The sequence below is a fragment of the Lepidochelys olivacea genome (assembly GCF_965140295.1).
Source record: "Lepidochelys olivacea isolate rLepOli2 genome assembly, chromosome: 2".
Classification (NCBI taxonomy): Eukaryota; Metazoa; Chordata; order Testudines; family Cheloniidae; genus Lepidochelys; species Lepidochelys olivacea.
In genome coordinates this window covers 193828092-193851807 of record NC_140412.1, presented here as the reverse complement: position 1 = coordinate 193851807, position 23716 = coordinate 193828092, and the positions used below count along the sequence as shown (strand labels likewise).

Sequence of the window (23716 nt, the reverse complement as noted above, 5' to 3'; positions counted from 1 at the left end):
ATTTTAATGGCTATTTACTATTAACTTGGGTATGCAACATTATAGGTACTGTAGTCCAGAAGCACATGAAAAGCGAGCAGTAACGCACTCATTTCTCATTGCTGGTTTAGGGCCTGCTCTTGTGATGTGTTGAGCACCGCCAACTCATAGCAATGTAAATTGCTCAGGTAGCTACTTATTGTTGGGTAAGACCCTAAGTGATCTATATACATTACCTTAATATTTGTAAATATTACAACACAAAGACAGACACTAAATGTATAGTAAACTGGAACTTTATTTGACTACTGACAGTTTATGCTTTTTTGGAAGATTGCTTCTGGAGCTTCTTTACTTCATGCTTGATGATCCTGTTCCTCTGTAAATTAAAGGAATAATTTTGTAACATTAAGTCTCATAAGAGCAGCAAATGAACAATCTGTGCTACTCATGACTTTCAAATTCTCTCCTTTTAGCATAATCACTGTTTGTTCAGCAGATGTAGGTTTTACTGAAATTGCAGAAAGATATCACATGCACTATATATAGTGGCGTGACATATTTCAGAAACTTCGATGGCTCAAGTGGCAAAGGACTGCTACAAGTCTGGGTGAGACTCCTAGTCAGTTTATTTTTTCACAGGTTGGCAGCATTGCTATTACAGCAATACGTAGCTCTGAGAAAAAGAGGAAAAGTAACGTTTCATATTGTCAAGAGCAATCCCTCACAAAGGATCAATGAATTTTGGAGACAACTTCAGTTCTCAACTGCAGAGATGTCTGGTACATAGCCTTGAAGGCTAGCATGGACTTAAAAGAGAGAAATATAGACTGAACTTGAAGTAAGTGTTTCAAAAGAAAAACAGTGATGAACAAGCATCAGTGAACTCAAAGGTCAAATTTATATTGCTTCTCTAGTTTTCTGCAAGTCTGATTCCAAAAAGAACAGAAAAATTAGTATAAGGAATTATGTATTTGAATCTGATTCAGAATAAAGAGCTATATTTGTTTGTAACACACCACAAATCAACTATCCAAAGACAGCTATACATTTAACCACTTACCATTTTCTTTGCCTTCATGACCTTGTAGCGATCAAAGTCTGTCATCTTGGCTTTCTGTTGAAGAAAATTTGCACTTCAGTTAAAAGGTAACTGAAATCTTCAGTGTTTAATTTCTTAGTTAAATGTAACTTTGCAAAAAAAAATATTTTGCGCTTTTCAACCAGACAACTCAAAAGAACTTTGTAAATTCATTTTAGTGGTGGTTTTACAAATCAGTGTACATGTCATTTATCTCCATAGCTGGGAAGTATCAGATGATGCAGACAATAGGCAAAAAACATTTTGTAGAGATGGCAAAGCAGAAAAATAGATGATTAAATTTAGTGGTAAAACCATTTGGTTTTCAATAACACAACTTACTTTACAACTTGACAACCCATGTTTTCTCTGCCTTTAGTCTTACTCTGCAAACTTAATCTCAACTTTTCTACTAGATTGTATTTGACAACTTTAGTAACATGCTAAGTGCAGTGTTGAGTATTTTATATCACACTGCAGATCAAACATACCTTTTCTCTGGCTTCAATCTTCTTTGCCCACCTTGTACCTATCCATTTTTCATTAATATTTTCTTTCTCCCAGGCAACTCGCACATGCTTCTGACGAGCACTGCATTTAAACAAACAATCTCATATAAATATTATTTGCATCATCATCATACACAAATCAATTCCTTTGGTGCTGCTCCAGCTTTCAATTTTAAATAAGTGAAGTCAAACACCAAGTAGACAGGTTACATCTTTAGTACATGTCAAAGGTGCTAAACACACAGCAAATGTAATCAAAGTCCTGTAAAAGTATACTAAACTTCTTTCTGGTGTTGGCAGTTAGGACTGAAGGGAGGGGCAATCTAGAAAAATGCACTGGGATACTATTCTCCTGGCATTCATCTAAAATGGTTAGTAAAAAACAGAAATTATGAGTTCAAAGTTATGGAAGCTTTATCAGCATAGTAGGTCTCATAGTTGTACCCAATAGTGATTGTGGCTTAGTGATTTTATGTATCACAAAAGCTGGAGAGAAAAGACTTGGAATTCAATCCACCGACATATAAGGTACATAGTTCTCCAAATAAAGAAAATCTTGAATACTTCACTTTGAATATGTAGCCATAGTCTATTGTTTAGGAGACAACGCATGAAGTTATGCATTACTGTGATTCATTTAGAATTTTTCCTTGTATGTAATACAGGCCAGTATCTGCCTCAGTCAAATCTGCTACTCATAGCAATGAATCCAATACATTTAACCATGATCATATGGTCTGCCAGGTCTTAACAGCACACACATTAAATCACTTAGTACATTATAAAAGATGATTAGTTCTGAAATTTAGACCCTAGGGATAACTTAAGAAAACACCTATATATCCATATCTTTTCTAAAATGTAGAAACAAAATTCCACCAAATCAAAAACAATGTAAATTAGCTTCACATTAAGTCAGGTTTAAACAGTCAGTACCTTTTGCACAGCCCAAAAGGAAGGACAACTCACCTGTGTGGGAATTTGAGTACAAAATCGGTTAGCTGCATGCACTTGAAGGGCATAGCCTGCCTTCTTACACCACTGCAGGGGCCATCAACCAGCGCCTAGAACAAGAGTGACTGAATGGGTTCACTAACATTTTTCCAATATACCATGACAGACTACAGAAAGTTACTTCCAAATAAACTGTGACCCATCAACATGAAGAAAGTGTTACAAACTGGAAGAGAGCACTATGCATTTGGAACACTGGAGAACATAACGAGAGTAGAGTAAACTATCCAAACTCTATGGCAAGATCAACTGGCATTTATTTAAAGCATTATTTCCCCAACACAGAAGGCCAATGGAGACAAAGGAAAGAGTTTGGACTGGGAAACTTTCATAATCTCAGATGCATCCCCTTTCCCTCATCCATGCATGTTCTCCCACAGGTGCAACTAAAGGTGCAGAACACTTCTGTGTAACTTCCCCCTCCCTAATGCAAGAAGGAACAGTTCATTTTATATATGACTACAGGCTCAGTTGATGAGCAGGGAGACTCAGGAAGCAAAAAGTTAAAGAAAATGAGTACAAATAAAAGACAGGAAAATTAAAAAAAGAAGAGCAGAAACTGTGATGAGGTGTTTGGAGGCAGTGTCCCTCTGCCAATCACAAGAATCCAATATAGGTATTCAGCTCCTGTTAGAAAGATATGAATGCAACAATGGCCATACAAGCCCAGACCAATGAATGATCCATCTAGCCCAGTATCCTGTCTTCTGACAGTGACCAATGCCAGGTACTTCAGAGGGAATGAACAGAACAGGGCAATTTATTGAGCAATCCATCCTATCTGCCAGAAGCTGCAAGTCAGAAGCTAGGGACACCCAAAGCATAGGGTTGCATCCCTGACCGTCTTGGCTAATAGCCATTGGTATTCTCCATGGAACATATCTAGAGTTCTTTTTTTAACCAAGTTATACTTTTGACCTTCACAACATCTCCTGGCAACGAGTTCCACAGATTGACTGTACACTGTGTGAAGTAGTATGTTCTTATGAGCCATACTCCTCATCATTTTTGTTGCTCTTCGATTACGTTTTCCAATTCTAATATCCTTTTTGAGATGGGGCAACCAGAACTGCACTGTATTCAAGGTGTGGGTGTATCATGGATTTATATAATGACATGGTATTTACTGTCTTATTATCTATCCCTTTCCTTATGGTTCCTAACATTGTTAGCTTTTTTGACTGCCGCTGCACATTGAGTGGATGTTTTCAGAGAACTATCCACAATGACTCCAAGCTCTCTTTCCTGAGTGGTAACAGCTAATTTAGACCCCATCATTTTGAATGTATAGTTGGGATTATGTTTTCCAATATGCATTACGCTGTAATTATCAACATTCAATTTCATCTACCATTTTGTTGCCCAGTTTTGAGACTCCTTTGTAACTCCTCGCAGTCTATTTTGCACTTAACTATCCCACTACAGATCCCTGGGAGACACCACTATTTACCTCTCTCCATTCTGAAAACTATCCATTTATTCCTATCCTTTGTTTTCTGTTTTTTAACCAGTTACTGATCCACTAGAGGACCTTCCTTCTAATCCTTACTATTGATCCTGAGAGGGGAAACATAACTGTTTGAAAAATTAACTTTTTGGAACCTTACAAGAGTTTCCATACAAAGATTAATTTTTAAAACCTTAAGTGCACATGAGTATTTGTATTCCATTTTCCTTAACACTGTAAACCCCTTGGAAAAACTGATATATAGAAAACTGAAGTATTTTAATCAATATTGTACAAAAAAATACCTTTAAAATAGAGGATGAAAGAATTGGGGAGGGGAAAGACTAAAGGTCTCTAAGCTTACCCTGTTCTGGTCAATAACATCCACAATTGCCACCAGCTTGCCAGCATGTGGCCCAAAGGAGATGTAGGCAACTCGGCCAATCTCAACGTAACGTTTGAACACCTGGAAGAAATGATTTACTGAAATTAAGAGTGTGCACACAAGTAATATGACCAAAACCAGAAATTGCTATCTACAAAACCTTCAATTGCAGGGGCTGTTTTGCCCCATGGGACAGAAGATCTAGCACATTCAGACCAGTTTCAGTTTAGAATTCAGAAAATGCAGCGATTCCTTCTTGTCTTGTGTTTCTATTGTACATGTCATTTGAAAATCCCTCATTAGAGGTAGGCTCAGGTAAGACAGAAGAGGCCCCTCCAGGAGAAGGGAAACCAGGAGACAGACAGATGTGGCCCACAATTTCACTTGCATTTCAGGCAGGAGTCAATCATACTCCAAGCCAACTGCACCCCGCATTTCCCTCCCCTGCTAGGGGAGTAATATATCCTATCGCTAAGGATGGGAGGCAAGGACTGGTCGCCGGGGGGTGGGACCAGCTCGGTGGCAGGCACCACACGAAGGGCCGGGGGTGGAATATGCCCCCTCAGAGTTTACGGCTGGGTGTGGGCGCGCGTGGGGGCGTGTGTGTCGGGGGAGTGTGTTAATCTGGCTATAAACTCAGCGCTGACGGTGCCGGTCCAAGGTGGCGCGGGAGACGCACGCTCGCTTCCAGCGTGACAGGCCGGGGGCGGCAGGTTGTGCAAAATCTGGCAACGGCAGCCCGGCCCAGCGCCTTCGCCCGACCATCGGCCCCGCCAGCCAAGCGACTGGGGGCCCGGCCCGTGAGGCCGCCAATGGACCGGAGCTTTAGGCCCCCCTCGGGGATGGGGGGCAGCAGGCGCCAATGGAGACGTGGCCGAGCCCCGCTCCGCAGAACACATTCCCCGAGTGGGGTCCCGCCCGGGGTCCCCACGCCCCGGCCCCGGCCCCGCTCCGGTCGCTGGGAGGGGGCGGCTCAGCGCCCTGCCGGGCCCGGCTCCCACCGCGCCGGGCTGGGGGGGGGGAGGGGCGGAATCCCGGGCTGGTGGCGGAGGCCGCGGCCGCACGCACTCACCATGATGGCCGCCCGCGAGCAGAAAGGAGCGAGCCGCTTCCGCCGCGCCCGGACGCCGCTTCCGATCCTCTACTGCGCATGCACCCGCGCTGGAGAAGGCGGGCGCAAGCTCGCCCTCCAGATGCGCATGCTCCTTGTGGGAGTTGCCTCACTAAGTGCGCATGCACGCCAGGCGCTCCCGGGGGTTGTCGAAGGGAATCGTTTCCGCCCCTCCTCCAATAGGCATGCGTGCCACACGGTCGAGGTGGGCGGGTCGAGTTTTTTTAACCTCATCCTTTTCAACGCATGCGTGGCAAGCACGCCGGGCGCGGAAGGGGCGAGAATGCGGCCTCACCAATGCGCATGCGTAGTAAGCGGTCTTGTTTTGGGAGTGTCTCGCTCGCGGCCCGACTGTGATGCGCATGCGTGAGAGGCTGGCGGCTCCGTGCGCGCGCCCTGTCGCGGAGCGGAACAGCGGGCGCGCGGGTCCTGCCTGGAGCCGGCCGGGCCTGGGCTGGAGTTCGCAGAGCGGGGTGCGCCCAGAGCTGGTGCCGGGCAGCGGGCCGGGGCCGGGGCCGGGGCCGGGGCGCGGACACAGGGTGCATGTCCCGTAGTGATGCTGTGCCAGCCCGTGCGTTTGCTGCCCATGGGCCGTTGGCTGGTTTGTGTGTGTGGGGGGGGGGGTTCCCTTTGCAGTGCGAGAGGATAGTTGATCTTATTAGTCCCCCGTTAAACAAGTGTCTTTGCTTTCATTCACCAGTTGTCTCAGCATGGAGTCAGCCCTGCCGAGAAACTGGTGCTTAAATGAGAAAAAATCCCAAGCCAGATTCAGAACAGAAACAGAAGTGACCCAAAATCACAACCTCCTTTCTAATGCAGTCAGTTTGTACACTTGGTCAGCTCTGTAAATAGTAAGAATAACGATGATGAAGGTACTCCCAGCACTGTAGTTTACAATGCGTCAGTAGTGATGTTTGCCTTCCTTGCTGTAATTCCAAGAAGGTCTCAGTGCACCAGGTCATGCTATTTGTGAAGTTACATCTGGAAGGAAGGCTGAGGAAAGCCACAATGGAGAAGTACTGAATCTTTCTATTGTAAAATAAAGTTTTTATAGAACAGCCATACCTCAAGTCAAGGACTGAGAAGGTGAGGACATTCTACAGGGCTTCCAGAGGGATAATGACATTGGCCATCTAAATTGTGTAAACTTGACTGAGAATCAGAAGAAGGACATCTTAGCAACTCGGAAGTTGCCTCCTTCAAATTTCAGTTTCCTAAAACACTAATGGGCTCAGGAGCTACTCAGAAATATTGTTGTTGCAGAGTGCAGCTCTTACAAGGGTATAAATTTGCACATTACTGCAAACATCTGGATTTTGTGTTCTGTGAGTGTTCTTTGTGTTTAACAACAGCAAGGAAGCAGTCTTGATTTCCATTCCCTTGAAAGACTGGTCCAATGGTAAGAAAATACTTGAGAGACAGCAAATCCAAAGAACATGTTCTCGCTATAGCAAAGTCAGATGAATTCATTGCATTTGAGCACAAGAAAAAGTTGACAGACTGCAATCAGCATGCTCTGAAACAAATAGTTAAAATTACCATCCTTTGTGGAAGGCAGAACATTTTAGTGAGGGGAGAAGTAATAAACACTAAGATTATACATGCACTTTCATGTTATATCACAGGACTGGACCCTAATTTGAAAGAGCAGCTTAGTTATAGACCCTGTAGTACAGTGGACATATCAGAACAAATGCAAAATGAGCTCACAACGTTGGTAGGAGTCCATATACGGAGAAAGATTATAGAGAGTAAAAGCAGCACCATTTTTCAGTTTAATTGCTGATGCAGCTAGTGCTTGTCTAGCAAAAGAAAACATTTCACTGGCTATACGTTACATCCACTGAAATGAAGATGGGCAAGTAGAACTCCATGAAGACTTCATTGATTTTATAGAAGCCTTTGATACAACACAAAGCCTTACAGAGCTTTTCATGGCTAGAATAGCCACTTGGGGGTTACAGAAGGAACTGCTGAGGGGCTATGGCTGTAACATGGTGAGCAATGTAAGTGGTCAGAAGGCAAGAATTTGTGAAATCCTTCCAGCAGCCATGCACTCAGCCTGCAGGATGCACAAGCTGAACACAGCAATTGTTCAGTCTTGTGCAGTGCAACAAGTGGCTAACTTTTTTTATGCTTTCTCCAAAATCATAACCATGCTGAAAGCTGTTATAAAGTATCCTAGCATTCAGCCTACAGAACTGCAGGAGCTCACAGCTTGTTGAATAAATTCTGTGAGAAAGAAGAGGATCAAATTATGGAGGGCGTGCCTTTCGATTGCAGCACACAATGGATGAGTCAGATGGATACAATGAGTAGCTTCAAAACAGTCAGTTGTGGTTGTTGATTACTTAAGAGAAAATAGTTGATAATGATGGTGATGCTGAGAGATTGTTGTATTTCATCACGAAATTTGACTTTCTGGTTAATATGGTGTGCGTTGAAAACGTACTTTCATGTACAAAATCTCTGCACGTATATATGCAGCATTGTACTGTAGATCTAATTTATGTATTGGATGAAGCAAATATTCTTCTTCATAGACTCAGGAGATTGAGAGCGGATGACAACCCACATTTTGCTTCCCTGTATGCTGAAGTGAAATGTTCGGCTGATGCTGTTTCTGTTGAAGAGTCACTTCTACCCACACATGGCAGAAAAATGAATTATGATAACATTGGTGAATATGACAGGAGGAATGTATTCATTCCATTCCTGGACCATGTAATTTCAGAGCTTCAGAAGCAAGTGATAGACTGCTCTTCACGTTTTCTTGCTCAGTTCCTTGTGCCAGATAAACTTCATGTATTAGAGAATGAAAATACGGTGATGGCTCTGAATGGTGCATACAAAGTGGACCTTTCTAACCTTGATAATTTTAAAGCAGAACTACAAAGATGGCCTGAAAAATGGATAGACATTCCAAGGGATGAACAGCCAAACAGCATTCTCAGCACTCTTCAAGAGCTGATGCCAGCATCCTATCCTGATCTCAACATTGCCCTCTCTGTTGGGCCACCATGCCAATCAGTGTTGCTTTGAAAAACATATAAGGGTATTGCAGACAGTCAAGACATGGCTAAAAAGCTCTTTATGTGAAAGTCAACTCACAGAGCTGGCTTTAATGTACATACATCAAGATAGTGATGTGGTTCAGATTTTGGAAGATTTTTACTCCTCTAAACATTAGCAAAATGGTTTTGCTAATGAGAGAAGGATTCTGAGTGTGGCACAGAGAACAAGGGCCTTGTTGTGAAACAGCTGTACCCTTGATTTTCTGTCCCTGTAAGTGGTGTAATGAAATAGTTCAAATGTATCTGAAATTTAGTTTTTGTGGTGATTAGTGTATTATATTGTTTTGGTTTATAAGAAGATGTTTTAAAAAGGAAATGATTGCTTTATTATTCAGTGTGAGTGTTGTAGGCTACCACCCAAGGAACAGTTCACAAAGGGTCGATGAGCATTTAACTCCCTCAGGTTATTTTGAAAACCCTACCCAAAATTCACAGTATTGTTTTTTTAAACAGGTGTAAGGTCACATCAGCAATTCTGGATTTCTTCCATTCTGTAATGGACTGATAATAATGATTAGCTTTTTTCATCTGTGGCTCATTACATACTTGACAAATCAGAAGATAAGGAAAATATAGGAGTTTCCTGAGAAGGTGTTTCCTTGGTCTTTTAATCACACTTTCACCTTTATATCAGAGATGCTCAAACTTGACAGCGCCAGTGGGTGTCTTCACAACTTGGTAGGAACTTGAGGGCTGTACCTAATTTGCATAAATGTAAGTTCCACACATCTGTATTTACATCTTCCTTGACAGAGGACTGTAGTGCTTACTGTTGAGTTCATGAATTGCTAACACTTAGAGGAATACCAGACTTGGGTTATGGCCTGTTAAAATTCAGTATTTGAAATGGGATTTAACTGTATCAAAGATGCGAGATATGAATAGCCAAGGTGCCACTTAGGTGACCCATATTATAGGGGTGCAGTTTATAGCCATTGAAGCAGTATCAGCAGGGGCTTTTGACTATACTACACATGCTATTATTGTGCCATTATAAATAATGGGACGCCATTGAAGAAGGCCTTGGATGTGTGGATGTAAAGCACAGAAAAGGTTAATTATTCCCCATTATTAATATTTTTGAAAAATTAGCCTTACCTCAGTCCTGTGTAAACTTAGCTGAGAAGGTGGCTGTGTATTAACTTTCCCTCCTGTTACTTCCCAAAAGAAAAAAATATTCAAAAGTACTGAGGAAGTAAGCATGGGTGCCGCCCACTAGCATTACAGACGATAGGCCATTTCCCACCTGGGGAATTTTCAGCATGACTTTCAGGTTCAGTTTTGTTGCTGATTTTACCCTCTTCCCCAAATTCTTTAAAAATTAGAGATAGAAGAATCATGGTTCATTCCCCTACTGTCTGTGGTAGGGCACCCCTTCTAGACACTACATGAGGAACACACACAAATTCAATTATCCCTCATCTTAGCAGGTGTTGCAGGGCATCTTTCTTGTGGGCCAGTGCTCAACCCTCCAGCCAAGGCCTCTGAAGTCTCAGCACCTTTTGGGGTCCCAGGCAAAACAACAGGACAGCCTGCAGTCAGTGAATGGGGTCAAAGAAAAGAAAAAGCTGTCTGTAGCTCCCTCCAGGGTATGGATCTCTTCTGTTTCAGAGGGGCCCTGGGGCAAGTATCACTGTCCACTGGGGTTCCAGTGTAAGTATCAGGCCTCTTTCCCCTTCTGCTCAGGGGTCCTGTACCCTCCTCTGCAGACTGTCAGCCCTCTCTTCAGGGCTGGAAGAGATCAACAGTCTGCTCCCTTCCCAGGGTTGTCAAGTCTGGGTTCCCTTCCTTTTAACTCCTCCCCCAGTCCTAGCACGAGTTGCAGGCACAGAGGTGTGGGGCCATTCCAGCCCATAGCAGCTCCTTAGCCCCTTCCATGCTAGTGCAGGGTATATATACCCTGTCACACCTATCAGTGTAGGGTTATTTGTATTGCATGTGAGAGCTTTGTCCTGTCTAGGTACCTTTTCAACTTCAACAATGAATTTGCAGTGCATTGAAATCACTTGCATTGACATCTCCATTTCATTTCTCATGGGTTTCTCCTATGCAGCTAGTTTTTAAATACTTCTCCCTGACCAAGGTGTTGCTTTCTGTGAAACAGTCTTTTTGTCTCAGGCGGCTCATCTTCTACTCTCCCTTTCTCTGGTCAGTATCCTTGTAGGTTGGAAATCTATATGTTTCATTTTTTTGTCTTTGGCATGTACATTTTGAGTCAAGAGGTGAACCTGAAACAAAGCCCTAGGTGTAAATGTGCCTGAACTTTAAGGGGGCTTGGAATCCGATTCAAAATATAACCACTCTACCATTCTTAAAAAATGAAAGTTGTATCAAAACCACAACTCTGACCTTTCTCAGAATATGTGAATTCAAAGTGGGTCTCTAATGCTGAATTTTATGGTATAGGGGATGATTTTCAAAGATACAAATGGCAGGCACCTAACTTGCACAGAAAGTCAATAGGAGTTAGAGGCTTAACAACCGTTTGTGCCTTTGAAAATCACTGGGCTTATTTCTGCTAGTCAGTTTTTAACCACTTGAGGAATATATCCTGAAGACCTGGCACTGAGGAACCAAACTTTTGGGGTATTGAACCCCCACAATTCCCAGGACTTCACAAGATCAGTTCTTCAGCCTGCCAATTTTCCATCTCTTTGGAAGATAATTTGAAACATCTTGATGTTTCTGTCCCGCTAATGTTATCTGCCATGACCAAGAAATAGGCATTGGTCAAGGAACCAGAGAAAATGTGGTCTTAGTTTGTCTCTTTTTAATCGAGAAAATATTCGGACTCTTTTATTTCAATAAAAAGGTGTTAAAATCCTTTTTAAACTCATCAGGCAGGTTTGAACAGGATTTAATTTGAAGTGTGTAAATAAAACCTTAGAAATAAAGGAAAAAATTGAAAATATGAGCAAGGGCTGAGAAAGTTACCAACCGACCCCCTCGCGTAGAGCTTGCTGAAGAACTCATCACTGCTGGGAATATGGAGGCAATACACTGCAGTGAGGATGTGTTCCAGCTAGTGTCCTTAGGGGAGCAGGATCCAGCGAGGGCATGGGACTACAGTGACTCATAGATGTGTGGGAGGAGCTGCACCTTTCTCTTCTACAGCTCCCACTGCAGGCCCCATGCAATGCAAACATGATTTCTGTTTCATGCTCTCCTGCCTTTCTCACTCACCCTCCCTCCATGGCTCCACATGGTGCTGTTGTATGGTGAGCACATGGAACCAGAAGGGGAGTTCATGGGAATGTGGGGTGAGCCAAGGACAACTGAGGAAGCATGGGGAGGTTTTGCCAGTTTTTAGGTGGGAGGCCTGGCTTGGAGGGGTGGAGTTGTATATGAAGCCTGGGGTAGAGGAGCCAAGTGGCTTGGTGCTGAGGCATTGGGCTTGCAGGGTGCTACAGCGCAGCCGCCTCAGCTCTCCAGTGCATAGCTGCAGCACTAGGACAGCAGTTAATACACTGATGCCTCAATACCAGTGCACAGACTTGCCACCCATGCCCTGCTCACCTGTCCTATAGCCCCCCTGCCCTTTCTGACATCCTCACTCCCGCCTTCCCTCACTGTGTCTAGGGTGGTGGGCAGCACTGAGGGGGTGGGAAGGTAAAGGGGTAGGGAGGGGGCTAGAAAGAGCAGGGATGGGGAGACGTCAGGTGGATCATTTGGGGGTGTGCGGAAAGTGTTTTGGTTGGAGGCCTGGGTCAGAGGGAACCAGTGCTGGGTTTTATGAGGTCAGCTCCCTGGAGCACCAAAGCAACCGCACATTGGGACACTTTTGATGAGATGTCTCAGTGTCACACCCCAGCCCCCCGCCCCGGGGATCCCCTGGGGGAGGCAGATCAGCACTGTATATTGCTAACGCTGTTGCAAGCGTCACAGGGCAATTTGGGGAGGGTCAAAGGTGTGAGTGGGGAGTGGAAGATTCTTTTGCAGGCTGCGAAAGGCCAAAGGGGGAAGGAGAAAGAGAGCAGAGAATGGGTTAACTCAACACTGCAGCTAGCAAGCTCAGTCTGATGATAAGAGCTGGCCCCAGTCCAAGGTCACGGCCTGTCAAGGTTCCTCCCCCACTCTGAACTCTAGGGTACAGATGTGGGGACCTGCATGAAAAACCTCCTAAGCTTATCTTTACCAGCTTAGGTCAAAACTTCCCCAAGGTACAAAATATTACCCCCGTTGTCCTTGGACTGGCCGCTACCACCACCAAACTAATACTGGTTACTGGGGAAGAGCTGTTTGGACGCGTCCTTCCCCCCAAAATACTTCCCAAAACCTTGCACCCCACTTCCTGGACAAGGTTTGGTAAAAAGCCTCACCAATTTGCCTAGGTGACCACAGACCCAGACCCTTGGATCTTAAGAACAATGAACAATCCTCCCAACACTTGCACCCCCCCTTTCCTGGGAAATGTTGGATAAAAAGCCTCACCAATTTGCATAGGTGACCACAGACCCAAACCCTTGGATCTGAGAACAATGAAAAAGCATTCAGTTTCTTACAAGAAGACTTTTAATAAAAATAGAAGTAAATAGAAATGAAGAAATCCCCCCTGTAAAATCAGGATGGTATATATCTTACAGGGTAATTAGCTTCAAAAACATAGAGAACCCCTCTAGGCAAAACCTTAAGTTACAAAAAAGATACACAGACAGAAATAGTTATTCTATTCAGCACAATTCTTTTCTCAGCCATTTAAAGAAATCATAATCTAACACATACCTAGCTAGATTACTTACTAAAAGTTCTAAGACTCCATTCCTGGTCTATCCCTGACAAAGACCCTTTGTTTCTCTCCCTCCTCCCAGCTTTTGAAAGTATCTTGTCTCCTCATTGGTCATTTTGGTCAGGTGCCAGCGAGGTTACCTTTAGCTTCTTAACCCTTTACAGGTGAGAGGAGCTTTCCCCTGGCCAGGAGGGATTTCAAAGGGGTTTACCCTTCCCTTTATATTTATGACACGGCCCTAGATGAAAAATTATCTCACCCAGCCACAGCCAGCCATGAGAAAAGAAAAAGTACACTGAACCAGGGCTGCCGAGGAGGAAAACCGGCGAGACGACAAGGGGGAGCAGAGCTACGTCTCCCTGGAGCCATTGTGTTTTGGGAAAGCGGAGAAGACCACAGAAAGCTGGTTTGGACTGGCACAAAGAGCACCAGGAACAGAGGTCACGGAATGGAACACACCCAAAGGAGTCCAGGACTTAAAACCCTCCTGAGAGCTGGAGCAATTTGGAGATTGGCAGCGAACCCTGGATGACCTGTGCGCACAGGACAGAACTCCTGTCCATCCCTCCTCTTCCTCTTATGTTACACCCAGGCCTGGCCAGCCTCAGGTAGTGCAGGTATGAGTATGAAAGTGGCTTAGGGCTTGGGGCACTAACGCTTTCTTCCTTCCTCTGAGTGATGTGGGGAGCACCCATCACTCTCCGCTGTTATTTTATTATTTTATCAATAAAGCTTTAAAACTTAGACACTTGGTGTGCTCCATCATCTCCTCCCTTAACGATCCTGTGGCCTCAACCTGATCACCTGACACCTCAGGCAGATTGGTAACACAAATCTGTCACATCAGTACAGGCAGCTGGTTGCTGCTTGGTACCCCAGAGAGCTGAACTGCAGTGCTGAAGGAACAGAGTGTCTGTGTTGAGACACTGGCACTTGAAGGACTGCCCATGGCACTGCTGCCTCGGACAGGGGGATACACTTCGGCGCTCATCCATACATTCCTGGTTCTTCTGTACACAAGCCTCTTCTCTTCCAGGCCTATGCATCCCTGCAAATTCCCCACCCCATTTCCCCAAAGACTCAGTTACCCTGCCAGACACCCCACATCCCGGTCTGTGCCCCGTTGCCACAGAGTCTAGCCCCCTATCCTATTGACCCTGAATGAGAGGAAAAACTCTTGGTGTGTTAATGTTTCAGAAGGGGCCTATGGCTTAGATATTATCTGAATATGAAGTCTGGACAGTCTGTAATTGTTTAGGACCCAAACAAGCATGTGGACAACAGGTCAACATTTTGGTAAGGGAGCCCTTTTAAATATTTCTTTTGTAAAAGTTAGTAAAAAATGACAAAATTCAATTGCTCTCTGGAGAATTGGTATGGCACACTTGGAGACTCCGTTTAATGATTAAAGTACAAAACAGAGGGATTTTAGGCTTGCTTTCAGGACAAATGTTGATGCAACCTTTACTGCAGAGCTGCTGCTGATGCCTCCGATATACTGAATGTCAAAATGTATAGTGATATGCAATCGTGGGCTTGGGTTTTTTAAAATAAATAAATGAGAAGGGAGTTGTTCAATAATTTAGTGATCAAGTTTACATGGTAGCCTAAATCTTCTGTCATGTTCTACATGGTAAGGAAAATAGTATTTTTTCCTGAGTGCAGGTCACAGTTACAATCCATAGATAGCGCCCAATGTCCTTACCAGTTTCAGAAATGAGTTTTTCTTTTAGCTTCACTTCAACAGAGGAGTATCGCCACTCTTCCTTTGGCCTATGGTTTTGTCCTCTTGCGTGTATCTTGGAGCTACTGACCAGTTAAATCTACTGGAGACTTTTATGCCAAAATAACTTATAGTGAATGGTGGTTATTCCCCTACCCTCCCACCCCCAAATGTTTAACAAACAAAACAGTTTACTAACGAGTTTCCTGTTGCACTATAACACCATAAGTCTATAGCAATAAGTGCTGAGACCTCTCGAGAGATCCAATGCATTATAAATACCATTTCCTTGATTTTTGTTCTCCACTTTACTTATGTTTCTGGCCCTTTTCCTTTTTTTATAAATATATTTATTTATTTCTCCCTTGGTTTTCTAAAATGCAGTTCTTCAAAGAACATTTAAGTTTTTGTCTTTTGTTGTCACTGAGTGTTCATTCTGTAGCAAGTACATGGTCCATCTGACGGATATTCTTTCGCATGCGTGAAACAACGCACAAGTAAACCACAAAGATGAGACACAGCAATGCCACGGCTGTGAAGAAAAAGAGGAGACCAGCAAACAAAGAAGGGCTCACAGGTAACTGAATCAGCTGGCTTTCTGCTGGGATCATGTTGGTGAGGTTCAGCATGTAACCAAGAGACCATGCTATACTGCTGTTACCAACCTGAAATGTGAAAAAGAAAAAATTCATATAAACTTTTTTGCTAAAGGCCAGAGAATCCAAAAGCTGCAGCACAGCTGACACTGGCTACTATTCTAAAAATACTGGAGGCAAGGCCTTAGCAAAAGGCATGGCTACACTTGCAGATGTAGAGCGCTGTGAGTTAAACCAGCCCTCGGAGACCGCAGCAGGGAAAGCGCTGCCGTATGTTTACACGGTCAGCTGCAAGCGCAGTGGCGTGGCCACATTTGCGGCACTTGCAGCGGCATTGGGAGTGGTGCATTATGGACAGCTATCCCTCAGAACACCTCTTCCCATTCTGGCGCTGTGGCTTGTGGGAAGGGGATGGGGCATTCTGGGTCCTGTCCGAATGCCCTGTGATGCATCGCTTTGCATCCCAGCAATCCCTGTGCTTCAGTCTACATTTGGCACCATCTTTCAAAGTTTTTTGTACTGGGTGCTCTGTCTTCCCTTTCAGTCCAAGGGAATGGATCCTGAACTTGTGAGGAATATGCTGATGAGTCTCGCCAGCAAGTCATGAATTGCAGTCAAGTTACTCCTTAAGCTACAAAGTGACAGTGAGGAGTTAGACGATGATGTCGACTCGCGTAACGCATACAACACAAGATTGCTTGTGGCATTTACGGACATGCTCACCACAGTGGAACGCCGCTTTTGGGCTCAGGATACAAGCATTGAGTGGTGGGATCACATTGTCATGCAAGTCTGGGATGACGAACAGTGGCTGCAGAACTTTCAGATGAGAAAAACCACTTTCATGGGACTGTGTCCTGAGCTTGCCCCCACCCTGCAGTGCAAGGACACGAGATTGAGAGCTGCCCTGCTGGTGGAGAAGCGGGTGGCTATTGCAGTCTGGAAGCTGGCAACTCCAGACAGCTGCCGATCGCTCGCTAACCAGTTTGGAGTGGGAAGGTCAACTGTTGGAATCATGTTGATGCATGTTTGAAGGGCCATTAATCGCATCCTGCGCGGAAAAACCCTGACTCTGGGCAATGTGCGTGACATTGTGGTTGGCTTTGCACAAATGGGTTTCCCTAACTGCAGAGGGGCGATAGATGGGACACATATCCAGTTCTGGCACCAGACCACCTAGCCTCCAAGTACATAAAGCGGAAGGGGTATTTCTCTATGGTTCTCCAGGTGTTTGTGGATCACCGTGGGTGTTTCACAGATATTAACACAGGCTGGTCCGGAAAGATGCATGACACACGCATCTTTCGGAACACTGGCCTGTTCAGGAAGCTGCAAGCTGGGACTTTCTTCCCAGACCAGAAGATCATTGTAAGGGGAAGTCGAAATGCCCACAGTGATCCTTGGAGGCCCCGCTTACCCTTTAATGCTGTGGATCATGAAACCCTACACAGGGAGCCTTGACAGCAGCAAGGAGCGGTTCAACAACAGGCTGAGTCGGTGCAGAATGACTGTTGAGTGTGCTTTGGGCCGTTTAAAGGGCTGCTGGTCCTGTCTGTATGGGAAGCTGGACCTGGCCAATGACAACATCCCCACAGTTATAGCCATGTGCTGTACCCTCCATAACATTTGTGAGGGGAAGGGTGAAAGCTTCGCTCAGGCATGGACCTCGGAGGTTCAACACCTGGAGGCTGAATTTGAACAGCCAGAGACCAAGGCTATTAGAGGGGCCCAGCGCAGGGCTGTAAGGATTAGGGATCACTTGAGGGAGCAATTTGATGCTGAAGCCACCAGTAATGTTTGGTGCCCTCCACAGGAGTGAAGTGCAGTGGTTCCAATGCTAGTAGCATCTGTGTTTGCTACATACGACGCCACTGACTTGCAGTGCCTGTTGCTTTTCTGGACTACAGTATCTTTTACTTAATGCAATAAAGAATGTTTTCAAAGCCAAAAAATTCATTTATTGAAAAGAAACACAACCGCTTGGGAAACAAAAAGGGCACGACACATCTGATCTCTGTGGGAGGACGGAAGGGGGCGGGGGGGGGGAGAATGGGACAATCACAGATTTGCGTATGTCCTGTTACCATACTCAGCCTTCCTGTCTAGAGTGCTGTGCAATGAGTGCTGCACTTCAGGCTGGCTAAAATGCATGGTGATGGGGGTTGAGTGCAGTGTGTAAGGGTCATAGTTTGCAGGGCTGGGTGGTGAAGCTATGGGTGTTGGAGGCAGCTGGTGGCGATAAGAACCCGGATGTTGGGGAAAGTGGCTTGGCGGTGACATGGGGGCACAAGGGAAAGTTTTGGGACAAGGGCTGGGGGGGGCGGGCGTGGATGAACTTTGTCTGCATTGCTACGAGCACCTGTATCGAATCTGCTTGGCGCTCCATAATGCTTAACAGCCGCTCCGTGCTTTGGTGCCAGCGATCCGCATTCTGCTGGCGGACCCTCCTTTCACTCTCCCGCCACTCATGCACTTTTTGATTTTCATTAAGGGACTGCTGCATGACTTTATGCAGCAGGTCCTCTTTGCTTCTTCATGGACGCTTCCTGATTCTTTGGAGTCTTTCGGCCATTGATAACAAGGAAGGCTGGGATCTCAAGGTTGCATCTGTAAAGCCAAAATGCAACACTTAACAGAGGCAGCATTGTTCACACCAGACAGAGCAATGATTCGACCGAACTTAAAGACAAGTACAGTGTATACAATAGCAGAAATTGCCTGTCCCAAAGCAAGCGCATGTAACCCACAGGAGCCCCAAAATGGTGAGTAAGCAAAGGGGCAAGGAGGACTGGTTGTTTCACGGCTGTACTGTCCTCTGGGGTTCTGTGCCTTGGGAAGAGCAAACAGCTGCAGTGGGCCCCTATACTGAACACTGTCCCCACATTTTCCACAGGATGAGTTCATCCTGGAAGATCTCGCTGCTGAGGGTGACCTGGGAAGCAAGAGAGGGTCTTCTACTGCAATGCGGCTTCCGCCCTGGCCCATATGCAGCTTGCCTGTGTGCAGCAATGGTGCCCCCGCCTCTCATGGCACAGTGGCGCAGACATGTTAGCCTGACTGGGACAAGGAGCACAGTAGCTCTGCCAAGGAACCTGTGCAAGCAGATTGCCCAGCTTCTGCATGAGACCTTTGAAGAGATCACTGAGGCTGATTACCACGATGTGAGAGAGCACATAGACTCCCTATTCTGCATCTAGGCATGCATGCAGCCCTAACCCCCCTCACCCCGAGAGCCCGCACTGAACAACTTCCTTCTCAAAAGCCACTTACCGCGCACCTCCTCTACTGTTCTTCCACAAGCACCGTCCACTGCGAATGGCTGCCTTCCTCCTGGCTTGAAAACAGCTCCTGGCTGCATGCATCTAGGGATGCTGGGCTGTCCCCCTCCTCCTCAGCACCCTCACTCACGCTTTCCTCCTCCTGCCTTGTTGAACTCTGTGCTGCTATGGCCTCAAGCGTCCATGGTGCTCTTCAGAGTGGAGGTGGGGTCGCCCACACGTATCACGTCCAGCTCTTTTTAGAAACGGCAGGTCACGGGGGCAGCATCAGAGCAGCTGTTTGCCTCCCACACTTTGTGGTTGGCATTCTGCAGCTCCTTCACTTTAACCCTGCACTGCAGTGTGCCCCTTTCCATCATGTCCCTTGATATCTGCCTGAAGGTATCATAATTCCTACAGCTGGAGCGCAGATGGGACTGGACAGCTTCCTCCCCCCAAACTCTGATGAGGTCCAGCACCTCGCCATTGCTCCATACTGGGGATCATGTGGCGGCATGGTCACCTGGAAAGATGCGCTGAGAGCACTCCACGCCTGGCTGAGTAAACAGGAAGGGGAATTTCAAAATTCCCAGAGAATTTAAGGGCGGGTCTGATGGTTGGTCACCTGAGGGCAGGGCAGTAGAGTTCAAAGTGATGACCAGAGTGGCTAGAACAAGCATTGTAGGACACTTCTGGAGGCCGATCAGAGTGCACTAACAGACCAGGGCGTCCACACTGGCGCCGTGGCACTCCAGACAGGGCGCAGCAAGCGTTACGTTTCTCATGGAGGTGGATTACCAGGAGCACTCCAGCCCCGGAGTCTGGGAGCTCTATGTGCCTTGCCAGTGTGGACACCTCAGGACTTAGGGCACCCGGGGCTGACTAAAAGTGTTCTAACTTGCAACTGTAGCCAAGCCCAAAGGCGTGCAAGGATTTTTGGAGAACAGGTACGTCCCTAAATCTTTCAATATTACATAGAGGGACGAAAGTGGAATCCTGTAAAGTGTGCAAAAAATCATTGTATCACCTGGCTTAAACAATTGAGATAAAGACATCCGATTGGATCCCACACTGAGAATGAGTTGGGTATGGCTCTGACTATCTCATCTATTTTATCTTAATCTATCCTATTTAGAATGTGTGTGTATCACTATAAATATCTTAGTTTGAAGTACAATTTAAGATATCAGCAAGCATAACAATTATAGAACTGGACTCTGCTTTCACCATCCTGGTGTTTGTCTACTTACACTTGAATTAAAACACACACACACACACTTTAACCCTGAATTTTCAAAAGACAGCCTCTTACAAAATGGCACCTACAAAAAAAGGCCAGGAGAAAGCCCCAAATCAGTCAGTCACTCTTATTATTATTAATATTAACTCTTGTTCTAGTGCAATATTGTTGATTGCTGTAGCTCCTCAGTATTTATAAAGTCATTGACCCCCTTCTTTTTGCCCAACACAGGAGAAAGGGGGATTGTTTGCAGGCAACTGGTGAGATTAGGCGGATTGGTTGGAGACTGTAGGAGTGGGCTGTCTGTCATCCCTTTGCCTAGCAGGTTTGGGCCCTGGTGGCACTCCTAGAAATAACTATTCTTTGTCATTCAGAAACATGTCCTTTTAAATAAGTACTTTGTGTTTCACCTGGATCAGTACTTTGTGCTGCTGGCCGTGAGGGAACAATCATAAGTGAAATTCACCCTTGTGCTGAGGACCAATACAAGGCTTATGCAACAGAGATGTTCTGGTTAAAGACCTCAAAATAACCTTTGTGCTGGCCTTTTGCATAGGAGTTAATTTACCTACTGCAAAGACTTGGAGATCTTCTAGTAGCTGGCCCCCACATGGTAAAGCAAAGAAGGCAGAGTAATTATTTCCTTCTCTATACTGGTCGATTTGCCCAAATGATGGAGCTCTGCTATTTAGAAAAATCTTTCTCAGAATTTCTTGATGCCTTGTTCTCAAGTGCAGTGAGGATTACTTTTATTGTACAGTGTCTGCACCCTCTTCGTTTTGTGTTACCTCATGTTGTAATGGGCCAATGCTAACCCGTTTGAAAGCTCCATGAAGAGTTTACAAATCTGATTGAAACAAGTTGCAGAAATAAGACTTGTAGTGGGAAGGAAGGAATCACAGTATAGACGAATCTGATTACTCAAAGGAAATACTGCTGTAACTGTCACAGAATCTAAATGGTGGTGGGTGCAGAAAGTTTGTTTACAGTCCTGTCCTCTACACTTCTGTAAAAGTAATAAAACCTAGGAGTCGATCACCCCATCAACCCTAAGAAAAAGGCAACACAGAGGCCTGCTTTTCAGTGCCCTCATTTGGGCCCCAGTCCTGCCATTTAATTTTTATGGGCAGACCCTACTACCTGTAGAGAGTCCTGTTGATTTCAGTGGGATCCCATCTGGGTAGATTATTACACACTGGGCCAAACTCTGCTTTCTGTTACATCCTGTGAGCAGACATCTTTCTCAAACTGCTCTATAGACACAGTATGTAAAGTCCAAACTCGCACCCACCACCCTGGAGTTTGGCTGTTAATGAAGAAGAGTAATAAGGTAACTAAGATTAGCTGAAACTGTCTCCCCACTAGGCTTAGCTACTCATATGATCCCTCCTTCAGGACTGCTCAGATCATGCCTTTCATCTTCTCTCCCTCCCTTATATCCAGGTGGTAACAAGTTATCGCTCACTCAGTGAGTCAACAGAACTCACTTAGTCGTGGCAAGGTGTTTCAGGCAAATATTGCCATCCTATTACATACCGCTGTGCAGCCCAAGTGACTTCCGTGGATTTGCACAGGTGTAATGGAGAGCAGAATTTTTTATCTCGCTCTTTAAAACTCTAAAGAATCTAGGATCATCGAATCATTTTCTCACCACTGGAATCATTAGGAGTTGGCATTGGAGCTAAAGACACAGCCCTTACTTAGCTCTAAATATCTAAAAATCTTCTGCAGAAGCTGCCCACAATCAGTATGTATTTGCAAGGTAAGATGTCCTATCACCATTTTCCAAATTCTTCATGTTATAATAATAATTAATACAAATAAATAACTAATACTCACTTCTTTTTGGAAATGTATCTGGGGCCAAGTCTCTGTGTTAAATTTATATCCATGTACAAGCAAGTAATAGAGGTAGTTTGCTGAAAAGCAGTAGGATCTAGCATATGTTTCTTCAAACTTAGGCAGCATAAATGGAAGCTGATAAATAAAAATAAATACGATCAACATGTACATTAAAATACCAAACACTGTTCTTTTAACTAAGAAGGACTTGCATGCAGTACACTTCCCAATCTAATTAGTACTTACCTGCTGTTTTCAGACACATCTTAAGAAAAATATTATTGTAGGCAAATAGACATGGCAATTTAATGGGAAGTGACTATGCTGTTGATGTATTTGTAGTGTAAACAATAATTAAAAATAAAACTTGCATGAAAGAAAATGTAGTGACTAACAATTTCAATCTGATCCTTGTAGCATATCTAAAAAATTGTGGTAATAAATTTCAGGGGCAAAGCTCTTCAAGAAGATTGCACAGTCATCCTAAGTGTGACAACAAGTGATCAGATCATAAGGATGTACAATTATAGTTTGGAGTGCTGGCAGAGAACACAGGGCCAGTTTGTGACACAGCTACCTCAATGTAAATCTGAAATAACGCCATTGAGGTCACTCAAGTTACTGTGAATTTACACTGATGTAGCTAAGATCAGAATATTGTCTGCAGTATATGCTGATGCAGTACAGAAGCACAGATTTGACAAGAGGTTCTGAGAAAGTATGGCTGCTTGACATAAAAAGTCCTGTAGGTCAAATACTGTGCATATCAGTGGGGTGGTTTTTGGTGATCATTTTGGAGTGGGATGCTCTCTGAAGATAGCCAGTGTGGTAACAGCTTGAGTACAAAGTTATGCGTGAAGAGCTAAGATCCCCCACTTCATTTAACACTGACAAGGGTGCTAGTGGGGGCCAGAGGGGCTATGAGAACAGAGAGGTGACCTGAAGAGTACAAGCACAGCAACTGATAAACAATCTTAAAATCAGAGAAGAAATACCAAGCAGCACAGAGCACAAAGCACGGCAGTCTGAACGAGCAATATGACAAGTGGCAGAGTGCCACTTTGGGGCCCAGCATAGCTTCACTGCAGGTTTCAAATTTAAGGACCACTCTAAATTATGCTCATTCTCCTGGTGACCGACGAAGAATAAATCTGCCTCCAGGCCCAATCTTGCTCCCATTTAAGTTAACGGAAATGTTGCCATTGACTTAATCTCAAGTAGGATGAAGTACAAAATGTACAAAGTACACTTAGTACAAAGAGAAGTGTAGTTCTTTCTGGATTTATTGCATTGAATCCTTACATCAAGATAATGGCTCTTATTAAGCAAACTCTCTCCTCTCCTCAAAACAAACAAGCAAAAAGCCTTGGAATACTGAGGCTCTCCCTGTCTCAAGGGCTCTTCTTAGATATTACAAACCATAAAGGACATAAGTAATGTCTAATGATTCCATTGCAATAGGTAGGTACACTAATAAGCATAATTTTTCCTTCCCTACAAGTACCAGCAACAAAGAGCAGACCCCTATGTGACATTTCGGGACTGACCTAGACCAGTAAGCGGGTCCGTCACTGCCTTCCCTGTAACTTTTGGTGCCCTCATGCAGCTTTGGTTCAGACCCCTGACACCAGTAGCCTGCCCACACGCACAAGGTCTCACCCTGGCTTTCACCAGCTGGTTACTCCTTGCAGGATGACACTAGCAGCCCTTCCAGTCCCAAGTTTCCCCAAAT

General features: G+C 44.8%; 2 protein-coding genes across 6 annotated transcripts in view; both read right to left on the bottom strand.

The window, feature by feature from the left end:
* Nucleotides 1-259: 259 nt before the first annotated feature.
* On the bottom strand, nt 260-5641 carry RPL14 (ribosomal protein L14). Its single transcript, XM_084621976.1, has 6 exons — nt 5488-5641; nt 4395-4496; nt 2539-2633; nt 1552-1651; nt 1043-1096; nt 260-358 (listed from the first exon to the last, which is right to left on the bottom strand). The coding sequence occupies exons 1-6, from the start codon at nt 5488-5490 to the stop codon at nt 296-298; spliced, it is 417 nt and encodes a 138-aa protein (XP_084478102.1). The 5' UTR covers nt 5491-5641; the 3' UTR covers nt 260-295.
* Nucleotides 5642-15215: 9574 nt separating this feature from the next.
* ENTPD3 (ectonucleoside triphosphate diphosphohydrolase 3) overlaps nt 15216-23716 on the bottom strand; it is a 31052-nt gene continuing 22551 nt past the window's right edge. For 3 of the 5 annotated variants that reach the window (XM_084620211.1, XM_084620210.1, XM_084620212.1), the window contains exons 10-11: nt 21982-22119; nt 15216-15714 (exon numbers count right to left, since the gene is read on the bottom strand). In XM_084620211.1, the coding sequence (XP_084476337.1) occupies nt 15481-15714; nt 21982-22119 (372 nt within the window). In that variant the 3' untranslated portion in view covers nt 15216-15480. Of the gene's footprint in view, nt 15715-16368; nt 16520-18148; nt 19159-21981; nt 22120-23716 lie in introns of those variants that run through there. The other 2 variants (XM_084620213.1, XM_084620214.1) reach the window with 2 other exon arrangements.

Excerpts from the sequence above, each read along its gene's own strand:
- RPL14 (XM_084621976.1), bottom strand. Across the intron at positions 1,652-2,538 it reads GTACTCAAATTCCCACACAG|TGCTCGTCAGAAGCATGTGC; the intron begins GTGAGTTGTCCT and ends GTTTAAATGCAG. Across the intron at positions 359-1,042 it reads TCATGAAGGCAAAGAAAATG|AGGAACAGGATCATCAAGCA; the intron begins GTAAGTGGTTAA and ends TTTAATTTACAG.